Source organism: Ovis aries, chromosome 5 (assembly GCF_016772045.2).
Source record: "Ovis aries strain OAR_USU_Benz2616 breed Rambouillet chromosome 5, ARS-UI_Ramb_v3.0, whole genome shotgun sequence".
Taxonomy (NCBI): Eukaryota; Metazoa; Chordata; class Mammalia; order Artiodactyla; family Bovidae; genus Ovis; species Ovis aries.
This window is the reverse complement of record NC_056058.1, coordinates 106,463,157-106,483,627: the sequence shown is the minus strand read 5'-3', so window position 1 is coordinate 106,483,627 and position 20,471 is coordinate 106,463,157. Positions and strand designations below refer to the sequence as shown.

General features: G+C 46.5%; 1 protein-coding gene across 2 annotated transcripts in view; it reads right to left on the bottom strand.

Annotated features, from left to right (window-relative positions):
* Positions 1-227: 227 nt before the first annotated feature.
* Positions 228-20,471, bottom strand: part of MAN2A1 (mannosidase alpha class 2A member 1) — a 197,006-nt gene continuing 176,762 nt past the window's right edge. For both annotated transcript variants that reach the window (XM_004009111.6, XM_060416082.1), the window contains 3 exons: positions 16,000-16,194; positions 4,727-4,837; positions 228-2,966 (listed from right to left, as the gene is read on the bottom strand). In XM_004009111.6, coding sequence (XP_004009160.3) covers positions 2,814-2,966; positions 4,727-4,837; positions 16,000-16,194 — 459 coding nt within the window. In that variant the 3' untranslated portion in view covers positions 228-2,813. The remainder of the gene's footprint in view (positions 2,967-4,726; positions 4,838-15,999; positions 16,195-20,471) is intronic.

Genomic DNA, 20,471 nt, shown 5'->3' with positions numbered 1-20,471 from the left:
CTGTTCTGAAGATAGACACCTAGATAAAGTGCTACTAGAACCATCCATCGTAGAGGAAAAAACTGAATAAACTTTTTGGCCAACCCAACAGAAATGGACTGAAGAAGGAGCAGTTCACTCACGACAGAAGACAAAACAAGCCCTTACTCCTCCAATCTACCCACCGAAACAGTTAATATACCTTGTTTACAAAATCGGATTTAAGAACTACTCTAGAGGACCATGCACATGGTAAGATTTATCTTTTATTAGATATCTTATATTACATATTCCCAAAGAGATATAAAATCTTCCGAGAAAATATCAAAACCTATTGATTTCAAGGAAAGCAACATAATCAAAATAAAAGCAAAGATTTTCTTCCAGACAAAGGAGTGTGAAAACCTTTCAGCACAAATACAACAAAGACGTGGAAGGTAATTACAATGTTTTACAACATGTTTTACAGCATTTTGTTTTAATCAGTATTTGCAGAAAACAAAGATGCTGAGTTCTCAAACACTGCAGTTATAACCCCAAATTACATTTTAAAAAAAAAAGAGAAAGTCATCAACTACTTGGTCAACTGAACATCTGTGATAATGAACGTAATAAAACCTAAGCAAACGAATATGCCACTGAGATCGCCACTGAAGTGTACGATTAGTGTGCGCCAGGGACACTAGATCATTTAATCAGTTCTTGACCACAACCCAAAGCAAAAGCATCCTCTCTTCATTTCCCTGATGATTTATTCTAAAAATAAGAAGCAGAAACTTGCTGGTGAAAGGGAATTTCTGCTTTACTGTGAGCAGCCGGTGACCACACACACTGAAGAAGACCCCGACGGAGCGCAGGACAGACCCGTCTCAAACAGCCTGGAGTGGCAAGACCACTGTTATTGCATCGAGATTTTTTATTTCAACTGATCAGAGATTCCAGAACAATTAAGTTCAGCCACTTGCACCCCAGAACACAGTGAACTCCTATAGGAAGGTTTTACACGTAAGATGCGATGGAAATACTGATCTTATTCCTGGGATTTGTGTCTGGCCATCCTAACGTCTGTAGATGTTCACAGAAAGTAAGTTCGTTTTTTGTTTTAGTTGTTTATCCCCCCAGAACAAGGAAGGACACTTACAGTACATGGTTATTGCAAGAAACTGCTCTCTTGTAATATCTTCATCAACACTAGTATTATTTCCTTAATTATTAAAGGCGAAAGGAGTTTATGAACTTAATGGAACGGTGATCTAAGGAGCTGCATCTTGACTGAAAATACAGATGATACTCAGGCGACATAAAACAGACGACGTTTTTATTTCTGTATGAAGATGTTGGAATGGCAGGAGGTGAGATGGAAGTTTAAAGTCAGAAAACACTAAGTCTATCAGTTAACACAGGATTTCCAGCAGCGCACATAGTCAGGAATCCTTTCTATGCTAAAATGGAATACTCTAAATGTCGGTTTTATTTTAATGTCAAGTTAACAATGATCCCAAATAAATTTTATCAAAAGTACTGTGATGGCACATAGGTTTAGAACTTCATTTTGAGGTTAGCACGTACAAAAGTTGGAAATTCACTGAACAAACATATTCTTTAATATGATAAATTATGATGAGTTACACATAAGTGGGTTTCAAAATGGTCTATTTTAAAGCATTCTCTCTTCAAAATGGTGAGCTTTTGTGAAATGAAAACAGTATGTGGATTCTGCTTGTTACAAAATCCTAGCTTCAAGTTGCAGTCTCCTTGGCAGCAGCATATTTTAATTAACAATATTTTTCTTCCTTGTTTTGTTTTCTAACATCTCAGTACATTCAAATAGTCAAAATGTTTAGAGTAACATCACCACAAATTTAATGAAACAGATCAGAACGTGGCCAGCATTGTCAGGCAAAAATTATACAATTTATGTGTCATAGAAAGTACCCGCCCCTCCCCCCAGCCACTCCCCACCTTCCCCCAACAGTAATATGGACACCAGAAGATTTAACAAGACTTATAAAAAAATAAGGCACATTTATTCTGATATGATAATTTTAAAATAGAAAACCCCTTCTCAGAACATCTGTATTCAAATGAGCTGTGTAAAAAGACACCTTGTGGTACCCAGAAGAGGTCACGGTACCTGTAGAATTGCTTCTCCTAGCTCAGTGACAATGGATTAAATTGCACCTACCCCACATTGTCAAGTAACGAAAATATGCCTCTTTGTCTACTACTGAATGATTCAAAATCTGGTACTTCTGGAAATACTCACAAAGGACAGGAAGGGAGGGGTCAGGTGGTAGAAAAGCATGTAAGAGCAACACTGTATATTATCAGGGTGATGGATTGCACTTTCCCACATGTTCCAGCACATATAGTTCTGACACGTATGAACGACCGCAACCATTTTGGCCATTAGCTATCACCCACCAGCGTTTTATTCCATTTTGGTAAAAACGGGTATCTTTGTAAAACTAACAAAGGGTCAGCAACAGGAATACTTGGGACAGTCTCTTCACAGCCCCCGACGCAGACATAATTAGTCAGCATTTAACCTGAGGCGCAATCTGCTGAGGGGCCGCCTCTAGACATTGCTCCGCTTGCTGCGTCAGTTCATACCGATGATAGTAGTTCATGGGAGGAACTTAAAAAAAAACTAGTTTGTAGCATGGCTTTTTTTCTCTCCTACTGTACTGGTTTAAGAAAAAGAATCACAGAATTCATGTCCTCACAGTAGCCAGAAGCTGAAATAATGTGCTTCTCCATTGCACGTAAAACCCAGAAGTACGTGAAAGCCAATGCTGGAGGAGGATTGGAAAATCCACGTCTGAAAGCCAGGTTCACCTCAGGCGGATTCGGAAAGCGCTGATTTCCATGGGACTCAAGTTGATTTCACTTATATTTCGGGCGTCCGGAGGAGAATGCATCAAGGATAATGACGAAGGTATGATGCTCACAACAGTGAACGTGCTAAAAAGTTTCTGGACCAGTATCTAAAAGTAAATGATAAACAAGTACATGGTCAGGATAGCTCTGAAGCAAGATAAGTGCGCACCTATACACTCAGCGTGAGACACAGTGAGAACTATGTTTGGAACACTGTCGTTTAGTGAAAAAGCAGGGGTGAAAAAACGGGAAGGGGAGGAGACTGAGTCCACCTCCACACACCTGAGCACCGAGACGAACTCTGGCAGGAGACCGGAGCCCAGGAACAGGAGCGCTGTCTTCCGGGCCCCTCTCAGCTGCTTAACAATGCATCGCATGCGAGGGCCCTTCTCAATGAAAGAAGGGCTACACAGACCAAGAGCGTGAAACACAGCCACTCCCTCTTTCAGTCAGCATTTACCCCAACAGGGGTGCTTCTCCACCATCTTCCTGAGCCAGAAAAGCCGGGAGACAGGCCCCAGGCCCCCCAGGAAGGCCCTCATGTAAGCAAGCCACTGACAGGGTAGGAAGGTCGTTGGGAAAAACCTACTCTCACTTCTGGCAGGCTCTTCTAGTGTGTCTCTCTGGATCATATAACCCCCTTAAGACTCAACACCTTAGTGTTTGAGTGCAAACGCTCACACTCAAATGTCTCAGATCGTCACTGAGCAGGGAGAGAGTAAGAGCAGTGAAACCAGCAACAAAGATCAGTGCTCCTCCGAGCGCCAATGACATGCAGCGTGGGCAGGAGGAATGGACACCTGTCGCCCCAAGCAGCTTCCGGCCTCCCCACCGCCTCACTCTCCCCTCTTTCTGCAGCCTCGGCTATGCTCATGACAACTGCGTAGGGCAGAACGGACTGCCTTCAGTCTGTCTGACACGCCGTCTAAGAGGTCTTCAAGAGTGGGTCGGCTAGCTGACTTGGTGTGGGAGGTCTGCCAGCATGCTGCAGACAGCCCCAGCCTGTCAGAGCCAGAGGCGTAAGGCTGGAGGTTCCCTTCCCTCCGAGAGTGGCTGATGAGGACCGCCAGCAAGGCCAGCTTGAAGAGAAATCAGAAGGTGCAGCTGGCGGTCAGCACTCAGCCTGAGGACCCACTGGGCTGCACAGGGTGGACTCACGCACACCCGCTTAATCAGAAGATCCGGCCGTGGGAGACAAGGGGCGGGGGCGGAGTCCAGCTGCCCCCAGGGCCTCCGCCGAGTCACCCCGTCGGCCAGTCTCACGTCCCCACCACCCCTGCTGCAAGCCTGCACCCGCTTTGTGTGTGTGCCAGTCACTCAGTCGTGTCCGACTCTTTGTGACCCCACAGACTATAGCCTGTCGGGCTCCTCTGTCCATGGAATTTTCCAGGCAAGCATTCTGGAGGGGGTTGCCATGCGCTCCTCCAGGGGTCTTCCCCACCCAGGGATCAGAGCCGGGTCCCCTGCACTGCAGGCGGGCTCTTTACTGACTGAGCTACCTGCAGCCACCTGGCCCCCGCAGGAGCTGGGGTTGCCATCGCTGAACTGGGTCACACCCGAGCGTCTGAGAGAGGTGGGAATAGAGGGGTAGGCAGAAGCCGCGTTGCGGGTGGGAAGCAGAAAGGCTAAGACTCGGCGAGGCCCCGTCTCCAAGCACGACCTGCCTGCCGGGGCAGTCTGCTGTCAACAAGGAGGGGAGACTGGGCACTGGGACAGGGCTCCCTTAAGAAGGGAGAACGAGCAAACCGGAAGCTGGGGTGAGGAGTCCACAGAGAGGCAATGAGACTGCTCCTTCTCAGGATTATCTGCAGAAAGTAAGCCTTTCAAAGCACACCAAATCAACAGGGAGAACAGGCTCTCGGCTCACCTTTCCCTGGGTTGTGGAACACAGCAGCCCGGGGTCTCTGCTAGAGAAGCGGCAGTCAAACCCCTTCCTGTGGAGGATCAAGGCGGCCTCGCTGGAGTGCTTGCCGTCCACCTATAAGTGAGCAGAGAGCAAGATGCCACAGGGACGCTGAGAGTGAATCCTGACCCCACTGCACACCCGCGACGTCCCTGTCCCCAACCACGAATGCTCCCGTATCTGAATCTTAAAGTGACCTCAGGCCCGTCCACTCCCATTCAGTCTCCGTGCGGAGCCTGCCCACTCCCCAACGACACCGCCTTCCCCAGGCGCTCAGCTGACGTGCTGAGAGTCCTTGGCAAGTCACTCAAGCCTCGGTTTCCTCCACGGTTCCTAAGGACAGGGGCTATCTTTTGTCCACATGTTACATACCAGTTTGTCAAAGTTTCTTCAAATAAAGTGTTTCATTTTCACTTACTTTTAATAAATCCATCAACTGAATAAAGTATACCTGAATTTGGTCCTTATCTGGCCACTGAATGATGTATCATCCATCTTAAAACTGAAATGTGCTTCTTCACTGAATGCTAATTTTTGTTAATTGCATTAACATTTTTAATCTTCAATGTATTGGTTCATGATTTTTATATAAGAGACATTTAAATCAAATTAGTTATGCTTATCACTTGCTAAGCCAGCCACATTTATTGGCTTGATGTATCATTTAAATTCACATTACAGAAGCTATTCTTCTTGCTCAAGAAAAAAGGAAAACACTAAAAATGATAAGTCAGCTGCAGCGATCAGTATACACTTTCTTGCACCCAATTCAAGTAACAATGCCTTGAATGCTTCAAGTCCTTGAACATTTAAAATTATAACTATTTAATAAGTTTTACATTTTCTGAACCAGGCAATGTTTATGATAAATGAAATGGATAGATAAAATCTTTGGAAAAGTTAAGCAATGCACACTTACTGTATCGACACATTTACCCTTTTTTTTTAAAAATGTGACCACAGATGTGAATATGCTGAGGTTCTTGATCAACGTTGAAAGTGAAAGTGGCTCAGCTGTGTCTGACTCTTTGCGATCCCACGGACTATATACAGTCCGTGGAATTTTCCAGGCCAGAATACTGGAGTGGGTAGCCATTCCGTTCTCCAGGGGATCTTCCCAACCGAGGGACCATACCCAGGTCTCCCGCATTGCAGGTGGGTTCTTTACTGTCTGAGCCACCAGGGAAGCCTTGGTCAGCCTTACTAGGGCATAAAGCTTTTTTAATGTGCTACAGAGACATCTTTTCTGAACAGCTGCCAGCATTCCCAACACTGATTTGAGTTTAATGTGACTGAACAATTTAAATCTGTCCTCACCTCAGACTCTTGGCTGGAATAACCTGTTTTATGACATTTTACTCTGGTATTTTGCAGTGGTACTGCTAAAAATTTTTTTTGAAGGAAGAGAAAAACGTCATTTAGGGATTCTGAGTCATCACAGGACCACATAACACACATAGCAAGCTGAAGTAATATGATAAAGATTCCTAATGAAATTTCAAACAATCTCATAGTCCCTAAATAGCATGAAGATAGCACATTAGAAAGCCCTGTATTCAGTGTGTACAGAAGGATAGCAGTTATGCCAATTCTGAAACCCTGGAACACTCTCTTATTCTTCCTGAGTGCCGGGCCTCCTCGTCTGTACGGTGGAGCTACCGCGTGTCTCCTCTCCTCCAGTCATGCTGAGAGCTAACCCGCTAACAGCACCGCAACAGCCCAGCTCCTAGGGCAGGCTGCGCTCGCGCAGAGACTGGAGAGATGAGAAGGCCCTCGTCTGGGCTGGGAGTCAGACAGCCCAAGATCTGTAGCCTACTTCTGCAATTTACTAGCTGCTGATGCCAGCAAAACTGACATCAAAAAAAAGATAAAAAGAGGCAGCATAGTAAGGACTTAGCCCAGGGTCTGGAGCAGAGAAAGACCTTAATATATTATTATTTATATCAGCATCATCCATCAAATAAACAGTGGTTATTTTCATAACAGTTACAAGTTAAACAATATTCTCTTTTAACTTCTTATTCCCAAATTTATTTTATTGGCATCACAGCTTTGTAACTAAGGAGTTAGGATAGTCCTAAATTATATGTCCACAACCATACATCAAAGTCCTAAGAGTTCTGATTCAAATTCACAAACTAGACAGCCTCTTAATTAAACCCCAAAAGCACTTATCACTATTATCCTTGGCATCTGGCCATTTTAGCTCACTGCTGCTGCTGCTAAGTCGCTTCAGTCGTGTCTGACTCTGTGCGACCCCATGGACTGCAGCCCACCAGGCTCCTCCATCCATGGGATTTTCCAGGCAAGAGTACTGGAGTAGGCTGCCATTTTCTTCTCCAATGCATGAAAGGAAAAGTGAAAGTGAAGTCGCTCAGTCGTGTCTGACTCTTAGCGACCCCATGGACAGCAGCCTACCAGGCTCCTCCGTCCATGGGATCTAGACCATCCTTAAAAAAACACTGATAAGCAGGTGTTGTGAAAATTCCTGCAAAACATTTGTCCTGGAGTAACGACCGTGCGAGGTCTTTAGCAGACTGACGATGACCCAGAAAAATGGGAAGGGAGACACTCAGGACTCTGCCATCGAGACTTAACTTTAACAAACTGTGCAGAATTGGAGATTAAAGTCATACAAATTAATTTACACTTACAGGAAAAAAGTTTTACTTTCTCTAAAAACTAAAACTGCATCATTTTCACAAGGACTAAAAGACTAATAAAATGGCATTCATCTTGGGCAAGTTTTGAAAAATCAAATATTCATGAAAGGATCAGTTTTCAAGCAAAAATACCTGAGGCAAAGCATCAGTTTTTCAGTTTCAAAGTCTGTCTAGGCATTTTATTTCCAAGAAAACTGTTTTTCAAAGTAGGGAAACTGTGATTTTAACTTGAGTATGTATGCAGGAAAACCAGTTGCCCGCAAGTAGTCACAGCATACACTCTCGGAGAGTAAACAAAGTTCGAAAGACCTCTTTTTATATTCATTAACACACTAATAAAATACAGACCTCGAAAAGCGGGGGCATGGGGAAGAAAGCTTATAAACCTGAAACTGCGTCATCACTGTGCTGGGGGAGTGTCACACCGTCTTTGTAGAACAGATCACTGTTGAGGCTGAATCACTGCGTGGATGTTCCCAAGCTGTACCAGGAAAATCCACTGTAGAACTTATCTCAGAGGAAAAAGCAACACCAAGTTTCTAGACTAAGCAAGGCTCATGAAACTTCTCCAGGGACTGAGGGAAGGCTGGGCAACAAGATCTGGCTACAAGTGATGTCGGCAGGCTCAGAGAAGGCTAGCCTGGAGGCATGGTCTGGCTCCAGCAGGAACCAGCTTAAGGGATTGAGGCTGTCATTTACCTCTGAAAATTCAGGGAACCAGGTGAGACTTGGGAAGAGTCCCTTCAATGGTCAAGGGCCAAGCACAGCAACAGTAACAGTACCTGCAGCTAACACTTGCTGGGCACTTACTGTGCGCCAGGGCTGTGCAGAATGCTTTGCAGGGATGAAGTCATCTCCGCTCACAACCCCTCTGAAGTAGCCAGGCAGCATAAAGACGCACGGCTATATTTAAAGGCACAGGACACTGATCGCAAAACACTCCCTCTCGCACGCAAACAGCAGTTATACTAGCAACGCCACTTTCGCTTTTCATGATCTTTCCTCACCAATGGGTGATGCGTCCTTCCATGAGTATCCCACTATTACTGAGCAGAAAGGAAGAGAGCAAGCCGGGTACTGCCCAGCGTTGTCGGCACTGTCCCAGACAGAGGGCAGTACAAGGCAGTGAGCAGGCGTCTGGAGTCAGACTCCCCCGGCGCGCCTCCGAGCATCACCACTCCCTGGCTGTGTGACCCGGAAGGTTTCCCACCACCCCCAGGGAGTGGTGCCCCTTCCTCTTGTACACAAGGGGCCCGGGCACCGCCTCCTCTCCTTGCACTGCCCTGAGAGCTAAATCAAGCTCACAGAAAGCACTCAGTGCAAATGCTGGGGACGGAGGCAGCCTTAGGTACGTCGTGTTGGAGTGATCTGAGAAATCAGTAATAAACTATATAAGGAATACACATCAAAGTTACATCAAAATTTACTGTGGCAATAAACTTCAACTTTCTCCAATTAAAAAGAAAGTGCTAATATTTTCATTTCAGCATTAGTAACAGTGAAACTGCTGATGACTGAACGATCACAGTTGAGAACCTTGTTAAAACTTCGTGCTCACCACGTGCCAGATGCCACTCTACATGCTTGACAACTATCAGTCTACAGGAGCCTGACGGGGCCTCTCTTGGGTGACACTCTCACTGCCGCCTGGCCACTGGGGGGGGCACTGGCGTCGGAGGACGCAGGGCCTGCTCTGGGACAGCGGGCAGCGAGCGGCGGCAGTGCCCTCGGCCCCGCGGGCCCGGCCCCCAAGCCTGCGCCGGCGCAGCTGCATTCTCTGCCTCCGCTCTGCTGCGCATCGCTGCAGACGGACACCGGCTTGAGGGGAAGGAGGAGGGTCGCTTTTGACTTAATACAACAAAAGGTTATCAACTTAGGGAGATCACTTAAGGAGACTTTCCAGCTTCTGATCTCAGGCTGGAAAATGGGAGTATTTAATCAATGGTTCCAACAGAGCTAAAATCATGATTTACTAAAACATTCAGAAAGAAAGGTTTAGAAGTTATCATTTCTACCCATTTACAACCTGCCCAGCCATCCACTCATCTCATTTTAAAAGATTTAAGAGACCTGAAGACGGTCTCTTCTAAGCCAAGGAACAGGGAGATGCTCCTCCCCCGCAGAGGATGGAGCTCTGCAAATGTGAGAGCGGAGCCGCTCCTGTGGGGCTCGCCACCCGTAACTGCTGCAAACCATCCACGGTGCCTGTGGGTGCACTGGCCCCTGAGGAAGACAGGGGCCGCGGCTGTGGCCGGGCTCTCCAAGCGGGGTGTGAGCCCGCCCTCCTCGGAGCACGCGCAAGGCACACACAGACGACGCCTCGGCTCCAAGCTGCTCAGATTCTTTGGCGATGCCAAACACCTCTCATATTTCAGTGCATTCTGGCAGGTGGCAAGGCTAGAAAATCTCACACTGTGTTACATACAAGTCCTGAGACAGGAAATAACCAGTAGAAATGCATTTTCCAGGGCACTTGTAAAAATGTCAATAGGAGTTCTCCTGTTTTAACCAACAGGGTACCATGACAGAAAGAAAGGGGAGGTGGATGGCTGTCCTCAGATGTGTACAACAAAGAACATTTTTTTCCCGACAATTTTCACCATTCCAGAAACTAGGGAGACCAATAAAGCACCAATCAATTCTTTTAAGGAAGGCAAAATAAAGTATAAACCTTAAACTGCCTCTTACAAGAGAAGGAGGGGGGGGTGAAAGAAAGTTGAGAGAAGACCTTATTCAGTAGGCGGCGCTGACATTGAAATGGCTGGTTAATTCTCCGCAAGAAAGAGTGAAGCACAAACCAAAATAAACCCCACACAGAACAGAGAGTCACATTCAACACGTGCAGATAGAGAGCGGAGGCATACACACAGGGGTCTAGGGATGAGGGCGTCCCTGGGGCTCGGATGGTGAGGTGCCCACCCACACCAGGATCCTCATCTGGAGAATTCCACGGACAGGGGAGCCTGGGGGCCTACAGTGCACTGGGCCACAAAGAGTTGGACACGACTGAGTGACCAACACTTTCACTTCACATCTACGGATAAATGAAATAAAAATATATTTGAATATAAAAGCAGGGAAAACAATCTGCAAAGAGAGAGGAAGTAGATATCACTGCTCAGAGCATCAGGCACAACGGCTCCATGATGCTGAGCTGAGCAGCTTAAGTGAGTTCCTCCTCATCCCTGGAAAGCCAGCATTCCAGACGGAACTTTTCACTCTAGCTTGATCCACGGCTCATCCTCCCGTGAGATTCTCCCAGCATCCTCTCTCCCAAGGCTCTCCTCTCCCTAAGTCACTTCCCTCTCCTGAGGGTGCGGTTTTCCCAGTTAGTGCACTTGAGTGGTACTCTTATTCCCCAGTTTTCAAACCTTCATAGAAGCTTCTTTTTATAACTCAGACTGTTGACAGTGCAAGAAAAGGGAGTGATGAAGAGAAGAGAGTTGGACACCATATATACAGGCTGAGCAGGCTAACATTTACATTCCTAACAGTGGCTGGAGCACGCTGGGCCATACAGCTGTGAGGCAGGGTTTTAGGAGATGTTTATTCTCCTCTTCATCTGACTACAAATATATGACATAATTAAAAAAAAAAAAACTATAAACTAGAAAAGCAAGATATGTCTATGTAAAAACAAGCTCATCTATCAATATAGAATAATTTTTGAAAACTGGACCTTTTTTGTTGCTGTTTTGTTTGTTTTTCTGGAAAGCTGGACTTTGAGAACAGATTTGGTAAATCTTGAAATCTTAATGTGACCCTCTGAGATCACAGTCAGCACCCAGGTTCAGAAGAGCTGGTTGTGGCTCCTGATTCTGCCATTCACAGGTAGGTAATTTAATTTTAATTATTTAATCTACCTTATTTTCCCAATTCAGTAAATGCAGATAACAGCAATTTCTAGAATCACTAGGAGAGTTTTTAAAAGTTACTAATTCCTAAGCTCTCCACCCCAAATGTACAGAATCAGAATCTCAGAGATGAAGACATCGAAGTCTGTTCTATAATCTCCCTGGTGTCACCTGGACACAGTGAGTTTGAGGACTTTAGCTGGAAAAGCTGCTAACCTCAGGGGGTTAGCAGACTCCCCAGGCTCCACATACTCTTTGAGCTTTGAGTACACAGTGCCTTCCTCCACCAGGAGTGGGAGCCCAGGGCTGGAAGGGGAGCCTGCAGAGAGCGGCCTGGAGAGGGGAGCCCAGGCTGGAAGGAGAGCCTGCAGACAGCGGCCTGGAGTGGGGAGCCCAGGGCTAGAAGGGGAGCCTGCAGACAGCGGCCTGGAGCAGGGAGCCCAGGGCTGGAAGGGGAGCCTGCCCGCAGAGAGCGGCCTGGAGCGGGGAGCCCAGGGCTGGAAGGGGAGCCAGCAGAGAGCGGCCTGGAGCGGGGAGCCCAGGGCTGGAAGGGGAGCCTGCCTGCAGAGAGTGGCCTGGAGGGGGGAGCCCAGGGCTGGAAGGAGAGCCTGCAGACAGCGGCCTGGAGAGGGGAGCCCAGGGCTGGAAGGAGAGCCTGCAGACAGGGCCTGGAGCAGGGAGCCCAGGGCTGGAAGGGGAGCCTGCCTGCAGAGAGTGGCCTGGAGCGGGGAGCCCAGGCTGGAAGGAGAGTCTGCAGAGAGCAGCCTGGAGCAGGGAGCCCAGGGCTGGAAGGAGAGCCTGCAGACAGCAGCCTGGAGCAGGGACCCCAGGGCTGGAAGGGGAGCCTGCCTGCAGACAGCAGCCTGGAGAGGGGAGCCCAGGGCTGGAAGCAGAGCCTGCAGACAGGGCCTGGAGCAGGGAGCCCAGGGCTGGAAGGAGAGCCTGCAGAGAGCAGCCTGGAGCAGGGAGCCCAGGGCTGGAAGGAGAGCCAGTAGACAGCGGCCTGGAGCGGGGACCCCAGGCTGGAAGGGGAGCCTGCCTGCAGAGAGCGGCCTGGAATGGGGAGCCCAGTGCTGGAAGGGGAGCCTGCCTGCAGAGAGTGGCCTGGAGCGGGGAGCCCAGGGCTGGAAGGGGAACCTGCCTGCAGAGAGTGGCCTGGAGCGCAGGCCACAGAGGGCCCCCCATCATGCTACGGAAGGAGGGGTCAGGCAGCAAGGGCCATGCGCCCCTGTTCTGTTTCGGAGGTCTGCAGACACTTTTCTCATGGGAATACAGTGAGGTGATGGGCCAAGGCAGACCTCCAGTCCTGCCTGGAGGCCAATCTCTCTCGACATTATTTTAGTGGGGAAAATGCACTGCAGTCTCTAAACAGAGCCACGCATCCTTTTATGCTGGGAGATGCCAACACACCAAAAACAAGAACACGATCCAAAATGCCCAGCTCTGGCTTCCGGATTGAGTCACTTTTGTCTTTCTTCTAGCATAACCGTGGAATTACTCTGGATACCTTTTAAGTACTAAGTTTTCTTTGAATGAATATGTACATCAGCGTCCTTCAATGATTACTTTCCCATTATCAAAGATTAGGGGATGGAGAGCAGTTCTTTAAAGAATCCCTTCGGGTTCCTGGCAAGGTTTTAAACTGTTAGAAATGTGCGCTAAGCGTCAAAGACTAACACAGAAATCAGAACCGACTGATGCCTAACGTAGAGTGAGTGACGTTGCTCAATCATGTCCGACTGCGACTCCACGGACTGCAGCCCACCAGGCTCCTCCGTCCATGGGATTCTCCAGGCAAGAATACTGGAGTGGGTTGCCATTTCCTTCTCCATATATCTAATGCAAAACAGCCCCAGATGCTTAGTTCTGACCACGTGGTCAGGCATTAACTTATGCCTATGGCATTTCCATCTTTGCTCTTCCTGGTCAGACTGTTAAACTGCTTATCTCCTCTGCTAAAGCCCCAGTCTGCACCTGTGTTGGCCTGTACTCTAAGTATCATCAGGACAACAATGCGTGTCTACAAAGCTGTGAGACCTTTCTGTTTCCAAAAGTTCTCACAGCATTATCTCACCCGTTTCTCACACCAGACCTGAAGCAGGCGTATCTGCCATGAGGCCCATTTCATACATGGCAGCGGAGTCAGTGGACATGCAGCGGAGGGTCTGCCCAGAGGTGAGAGGGGCAACGGGACACCACGTGACCGCAGCCAGTGGGGGCCAGCCTGCAGGGTCCACGGCTACGAACCAGCTGGGGAAAGTAAAGTGTTAGTTGCTCAGTCCTGTCTGACTCTTTGCGACCCCATGGGCTGTAGCCCTCCAGGCTCTTCTGTTCATGGGATTCTCCAGGCCAGAGTACTGGAGTGAGCAGCCATTCCCTTCTGTGAGGGATCTTCCCAACCCAGGGATCGAACCCAGGTCTCCCACACTGCAGGCCGCTTCTCTCCTGTCTGAGCCACCAGGGAAGCCGGCCCTGGGAGGCAGTGCTTATGCTGGCAGCCTGGGTGCTGGCTGCGGCCTGGGGGATCTTGGTGGCCACACGCAGGCTCTCAGGCGCAGCGTGCAGGATACAGCGCTCTGACCAGGGACTGAAGCCACCCACTGCACTGGAGTGCAGAGTCTGAACCACTGGAACACAGGCAAAGTCCCGGCAATGGGATTTTCAACCACAAAAGTGATTAGATCTGTATCACAGGAAGACAGCTGACAGCAGGGAAAATGAATGAAACAGGTCACCACGACAAAGAGGTAATCTGGAAAACAAGCGAAAACCCTGGAGGGAAAGACCCTGCACTCGACACCCCGCCTCTACCCTGTAGAGGGACAAGCCTCCACAGAACCAGCCGGTGCTGCTTCCAGAACACCATCACAGGAAAGGCTGCCCGAGAAGGGAGGCTAGGGAGCAGCGGCCACTGAGGACCCGAAAGCCCCGGGCGCCTTCCGCTGGCCAGTGCCCTCCACCATCCCCACCCAGAGGGCGCGCCAGGGGCTCGGAGCCTGGCGTCTCCACTCTCTCGCATCTTTCTCTCGAGCCCAGGAGTCACCTCAGGGAGGCTTCCCAGCTCGAGTGTGTTCTTTCCCTGAGTCAGAGTAGGCCCGCAAAGACCACAGCAAAACCCTAGAGGGAGCGCTCTCAGGATGCACTTGTTCAACAAAGGGTTACACAGTGCCTACGGGGTGCAGATTCTGCACTCAGTGGAGGGACACAGCAAGGAGCCAAAGGAAAGTGCAGGTCTCAGGGCGCCTCCATCCCGACCCGCGCCAGGTCTCGGGGCGCCTCCATCCCGACCCGCGCCAGGTCTCGGGGCGCCTCCATCCCGACCCACACCTCCTGCCTTCAGTCCTGTGTGCTGGCAGCTCTTCCCGACGACTCTACCCCCAGAAATCTGCGGTCTCCTATTCCCCGACTTCCTTCAGATTTCCACTCCCTCATCACCTTTCCTCAATGCCTTCTCCAACCGTCCTATTCAAACCACCTCCTGAAGGTGCTCTTCCCTCCTTTTCCCCTTCAAAACCATGCTTATTACCATCTAACATGTGTTCTCTGAGTTTTGATCTTCATTTTTCTCCTCTTACTAGAATCTAAGCTTCGGAAAGGCAGGGGCTCTTGCCTGCTTGGGTCATGGCTGCGCCCCTCAGTGCCTTTAGTGATAACTGGCACACAGCAGGTGCGGAACAAACCCTAAAGCTCACGCGCATGATCCTCTGTGTACCCGAGACACAGAGGTGCACGCACAGGCCTCTAACGTCCACTTGCACGCCATCACTCCTCGTCCATGTACTCTCCCACACACTCAGGCGCAGGCTCCCTGTAGTGGACGCCCAGCTTTAAAGCACTAAACGTCCAAGTTTGTATGTGCTGATCCTTCCTTTATTTGATACGCTTTAGTTTTTTATTCTTAGGCTACACATTTTTTCCCTCTTCTGCTGTCTTTGAACATGAACTCTCTCTTCTCTTCACACTCAGGTAATTTTTTAATATTTCCCACAGAATCCATAACCACTTACTATTTCCAGCTAAGTGTATGTCAGTCCACAATATCAAAGCAGCTCTACAAAACATAAAAATGCCAAACCTCTCATCTTTTTTTTTTCAACGCAATCTGACTTTAAAATTGGGCATATAGGTAAACCCAAGCGATCTGAGTTAACATTCCGTACCTAACAAAGTCTTCCCTTGTCACTTCCTCTAGCACATCTTTATACCTCTCCTACATACCTGGTTTCTCAATGCTAAGTTTTAGGAGTATTTTAGGATTTTTTATGTTTTTTAGGAGAACAGATACAAACGTACAAAGCCTCTGGTACAGAAATAATTGAACACTGTGCTTTCTGTCTCTAACTCCTGAGAAACACTGGCTAATAGGCAGAAACAAATGGCAAACACCAGCAGAGCTGATCTTCAGGCCTCCTCCTCCTTGTTCTCACACCTACTAGTTATGTGACCTCAGGCCAGCTTCAGCTTCTTTCTCTGTAAACAGAAGCTGATTCTTCCCGATCTGCTCACCACACAGGACGGTTATGAGAATAAATAAGTCTAAGGACATTCTCTGCACTCTACAGCACCAGTCAGACAGAAGGCATAATGATGCTGCCTCAAGGTGAAGTGCTCTTAATCATTCCCTAAAGCAGAGTAAAACTCACAGTTTTCTTACTCCCACCCCCTTACACCAAGTATAATATAAAAAGCCAGTTTTCCATGGACATGCCTGGGGACATACCTTCGACTGCACTGTCCTCAGATTGACCAGGTGAATGTCACAGGGCAAAGGTGACATTAAGGGAGAGAACCCGCCCAGCAGCTGGAGGGCGGGCACAGGGGCCTTTTCTGTCATTGGGAAGACTGGGTGATTCAGGAAAGAAGAGGTTATGTGGCTAAGGAGCGAAGGGTAACTGACTGCCTTCTGGTCTTCTTCCTGTCAAGATAAAACAAGAATGCGGAACAGTTAGATCTCTGCAAGCCTCCGTATTAACTACATCAGCAGGCAGGGTTCAGACAGGAAAGAAATATCAAAGTATATTGATACTTTGGTTTCACTACATTTTATAAATAAGTTCAGACAATGCACAGCAGATTACCAAGTTCAGTTCTAAGCAACAGAAGAAAACAGTGTCCACTTAACATTGACTTCCATGCTTAGAAGCATCTCCTCTCCACTGCTTTAAAACTACAAGTCTCGAGGACACTTTCCACATTCTAGGACAAGGAATTACTTTATATGAAGATTCTTTCTCAATCTACCACAAAACTCTTAAAGTGGACAGATTAGGATGTTCATATATCTTGTACATCATCAAATGTTATCTCTTTTCCCTCAGGTTTTATCTATCATATTCTCATGGTTTCATTTATACATTTGACTAGACTGTGAAGTTATGTACCAATCCAAAATTATGTTCTATAAGTTCTATATATAGAACTTTATATGAAAATTCTTTATATATATATTCTATATATAAAATATAAACTTATGTTCTACCCAATGATAGGATTTTTTTAAAAAATCAAAATAAATAAGGCTTTAGAATAACACAGGTAGCATATCTCTACCACCTATTTTCTTTGAATTTGGTAAAATCACTGCAGATGTTTCGCTTTACTTTATTCCAAACGCTGGAACTGCTGCATCTGTTATAGAATAGTTATCACACGTTTACACGGTTTACAATTACTCAGTATAATTTCAAAATACTTTAGTCTTTGCTATGGTGTGTGGTTACAGATAAGCATTTCAGCACGTTCAAACATTAAGTAAATCTACCAGGACTGGGGACTATACATATGGTAGATGACATACACAATTAATAAAATCAGCGACTAAGTTGAATCTTAACCAATAATGTCTAAGGCGTAAAAGCAGACCCAGAAAAGCACTAAGAAGAAAATGTAATTTATGTAGAAAGGCCTTGTGATCACCAAAAACACTTGGGGACATTTCCATTTTGTATCGTATTTTTGGAAATGACTATTTCACTGATATCTTCTGATTTTTCATATGTTTTAATAGATGGCTCAAATAAAAGGTTTGACAACCTATCTGTGTGAAAAGACAAGATTTATAGAAGACAAAGAGCTTAAAATTCAGAATGTCAGATCAGCACTGAACAGAGGGTGTTAGCAAAGAGTGGTGAGCATCTTGCCAGCAGCAAACTGCAGATGACATTACAATTCAGACTATGAATAGAGAAAAAAAATGAAGGCAACAGAGGGACACTACAATATTAAGAGACTGACAAAAAACATTAGGTAAAAATATTAAGTGAAAAATTTATCCATCCCACATTCCTTTTTAAGGAAAGATTAAATAAAGTATACACAATAATATTCTTCAACAACATTGAAATTTAATGCAGCCTGTAGAGTAACATGAAGAGAGAGGGAACATTTTAAACAAGAAGCTTTAAATGGACTCAAAGATCAAAGGGCTTCATAATCTAGGTCAGGACTGCTGACAAAACCACTTTTGAGTAATAAAAGATAAAAGCTTCTTACAGAAAGGAAAACACCTGCCTTATCAGATTCAGAGGCATTAAGTCCCTTCTAGGTCAAGATATGTTCAGAAACAGCTCTCTGGCTTTGTTCTACGTTCTTGGAGGAACCCTTGGACACTTCAGTGAGATGGTCGGATACTGACTGATAGATTATCCATGCCTCAGAAGCAATAATGTGCAAACCAGCACTCCTGCAAACCCAAGTCAGGTCTCCTGGCCTCCAGTGTTTCCCCCAGATTGACCAGACATCAGAATGGCCTGGGAAGCTTTTATGCAACCTAGATCCTTGGACCTGAACTGAAATCTACTGAATCAGAATTCTAAGGAGAGGGGCCTGGGAAGGTCAAGTTAAAAGCCCCCAAGTGACTGTCACAGTCAGGCCCACTCTGCTCTACTGGCCTGTATGATACAGCAACTGCCACCGCAGCACCCTCCCAACCTTTCAGAGCAAACAGAGCTCACTCTGGAATTAAAAGTATAAGCCTTACTGTTTAACTAGTTTAGGATGAAAAAAAACAGATGCAGACTCAGGAGCACGTTAAGGAAAAGTCTTGTCAAACAATACACTGTCGTGAATGTAAGTATTTTGGGCATGCAAGAACTGTGCTATTTATGTTCTCCTAAGCAGGAAAGGAAGAGAGGTTTAGGTAAGAGTGTGGCTCAGTGCCAGAAGCGCTCCGAGAACACAAACACTTCTGGACGCTGGCCAGGCTGGATGAGGCAAAGACTCAGGCAGAGCACCACGATTCACACGCCTTCGTAACAGCTCTATAGCAATAAGGGCTTGACAATATATCTAACTGTGAAGCTCTCACTACTTTGATTAACCTCCTAGAAAGGTAACCTTTCAACCATAACCCTGATGATAAAATTTATAAAATAAACTTGCTATAGGAAATTCTACATGTTTGTGTAACCTATAAACCAATGTCACAATGAATGATATACTACTACTACAAACATTACTTGGTTTCTTGCAGGTTGGGAGGCTTCAGACTATCTATGTCTGGCTTTCTCTCTGCAGCCTACCCGAGATTAAAGAGAATTTCTAGCACATTCTGATGCAAACCACATTAAGTTGAGATCTTCTCCACTGGGTTTACGCCCTTATTTCATTAGTCAGAACTTCTTGCCAGGCTCCTTGGTGCCCCTCATTAAGCCCGCTTGAGTTATCCACTGCCTGAACATCAAAGCTTTCCATTTCATCTACATAAAAACCTGCTAAATTATTAAGAAAGAGATCATTTTTAGTCACCCTTGTTTATTCACAATGACCCAACACAATGAGAACCACATGTTGATGATTAATTAACTATTATATTAATAAGTGATGCAGTATAAACGAATGGGAGAAAATTACTGTAGGAGAAAGAATGGGGTAAAAAGACAAACAGGGAGAAGGAGAGAGAAAGAATGAAAATATACAGTGGTAAGATTTCGTGTAGAGCTGAAGCCTAGCAATATATGGGCCAAGTTACCCTGTTAGACACAGAAAACACCCTCTCCCACAACACGGGAGATGACTCTGCACACAGACATCACCAGATGGTCAACACCGAAATCACACTGAGTATATTCTCTGCAGTCGAAGATGGAGAAACTCTACACAATCAGCAAAAACAAGACCAGGAGCTGACTGTGGCTCACATCATGAACTCTTTCTTGCCAAATTCTGACTTAAATTGAAGAAAATAGGGAAAACCATTAGACAGTTCGGATATTACCTAAATAAAATCCTTCAGTGGAAGTGACCAACAGATTCAAGGGATCAGATCCGATAGACAGAGTGCCTGAAGAACTATGGACGGAGGTTCGTGACATTGTACAGGAGGCGGTGATCAAGACCATCCCCAGAAAGAGAAACGCAAAGGCACAGTGGCTGTGTGGGGAAGCCACACAGACAGCGGAGAAAGAAGAGACGCGGGAGGCAAAGCAGGAAGGGAAAGATCCGAATGCAGAGCTGCAAAGAGTAGCAAGGAGATGAGAAAGTCTTCCTCAGTGATCAGTGCAAAGAGAGAGAGAAAAACAATAGAATGGGAAGTCTAGCGATCTCTTCAAAAAATTAGAGATACCAAGGGAACATTTCATGCAAATGTTCATGAAGGACTTCATAAAGGACAGAAATGGTAGGGGCCTAACAGAAGCAGAAGATATTAACAAGAGGTGGCAAGAATACACGGAAGAACTAGACAAAAAAGATCTTTATGACTCAGATAATCACAATGGTGTGAACACTCACCTAGAGCCAGACATCCTGGAGTTCAAAGTCAAGTGGGCCTTAGGAAGCATCACTACGAACAAAGCTAGTGGAGGGGACGGAATTCCAGTTAAGCTGTTTCAAATCCTGAAAGATGATGCTGTGAAAGTGCTGCACTCAATGTGCCAGCAAATTTGGAAAACTCAGCAGTGGCCACAGGACTGGAAAAGGTCAGTTTTCATTCCAATCTCAAAGAAAAGCAATGCCAAAGAATGCTCAAACTACGACACAATTGCACTCATCTCACACGCTAGTAAAGTAATGCTCAAAATTCTCCAAGTGAGGCTTCAACAGTATGTGAACTGAGAACTTCCAGATGTTCAAGCTGGATTTAGTAAAGGCAGGGGATCCAGAGATCAAATTGCCAACATCCACTGGATCATCAAAAAAGTGAGAGAGTTCCAAAAAACATCTATTTCTGCTTTATTGACTATGCCAAAGCCT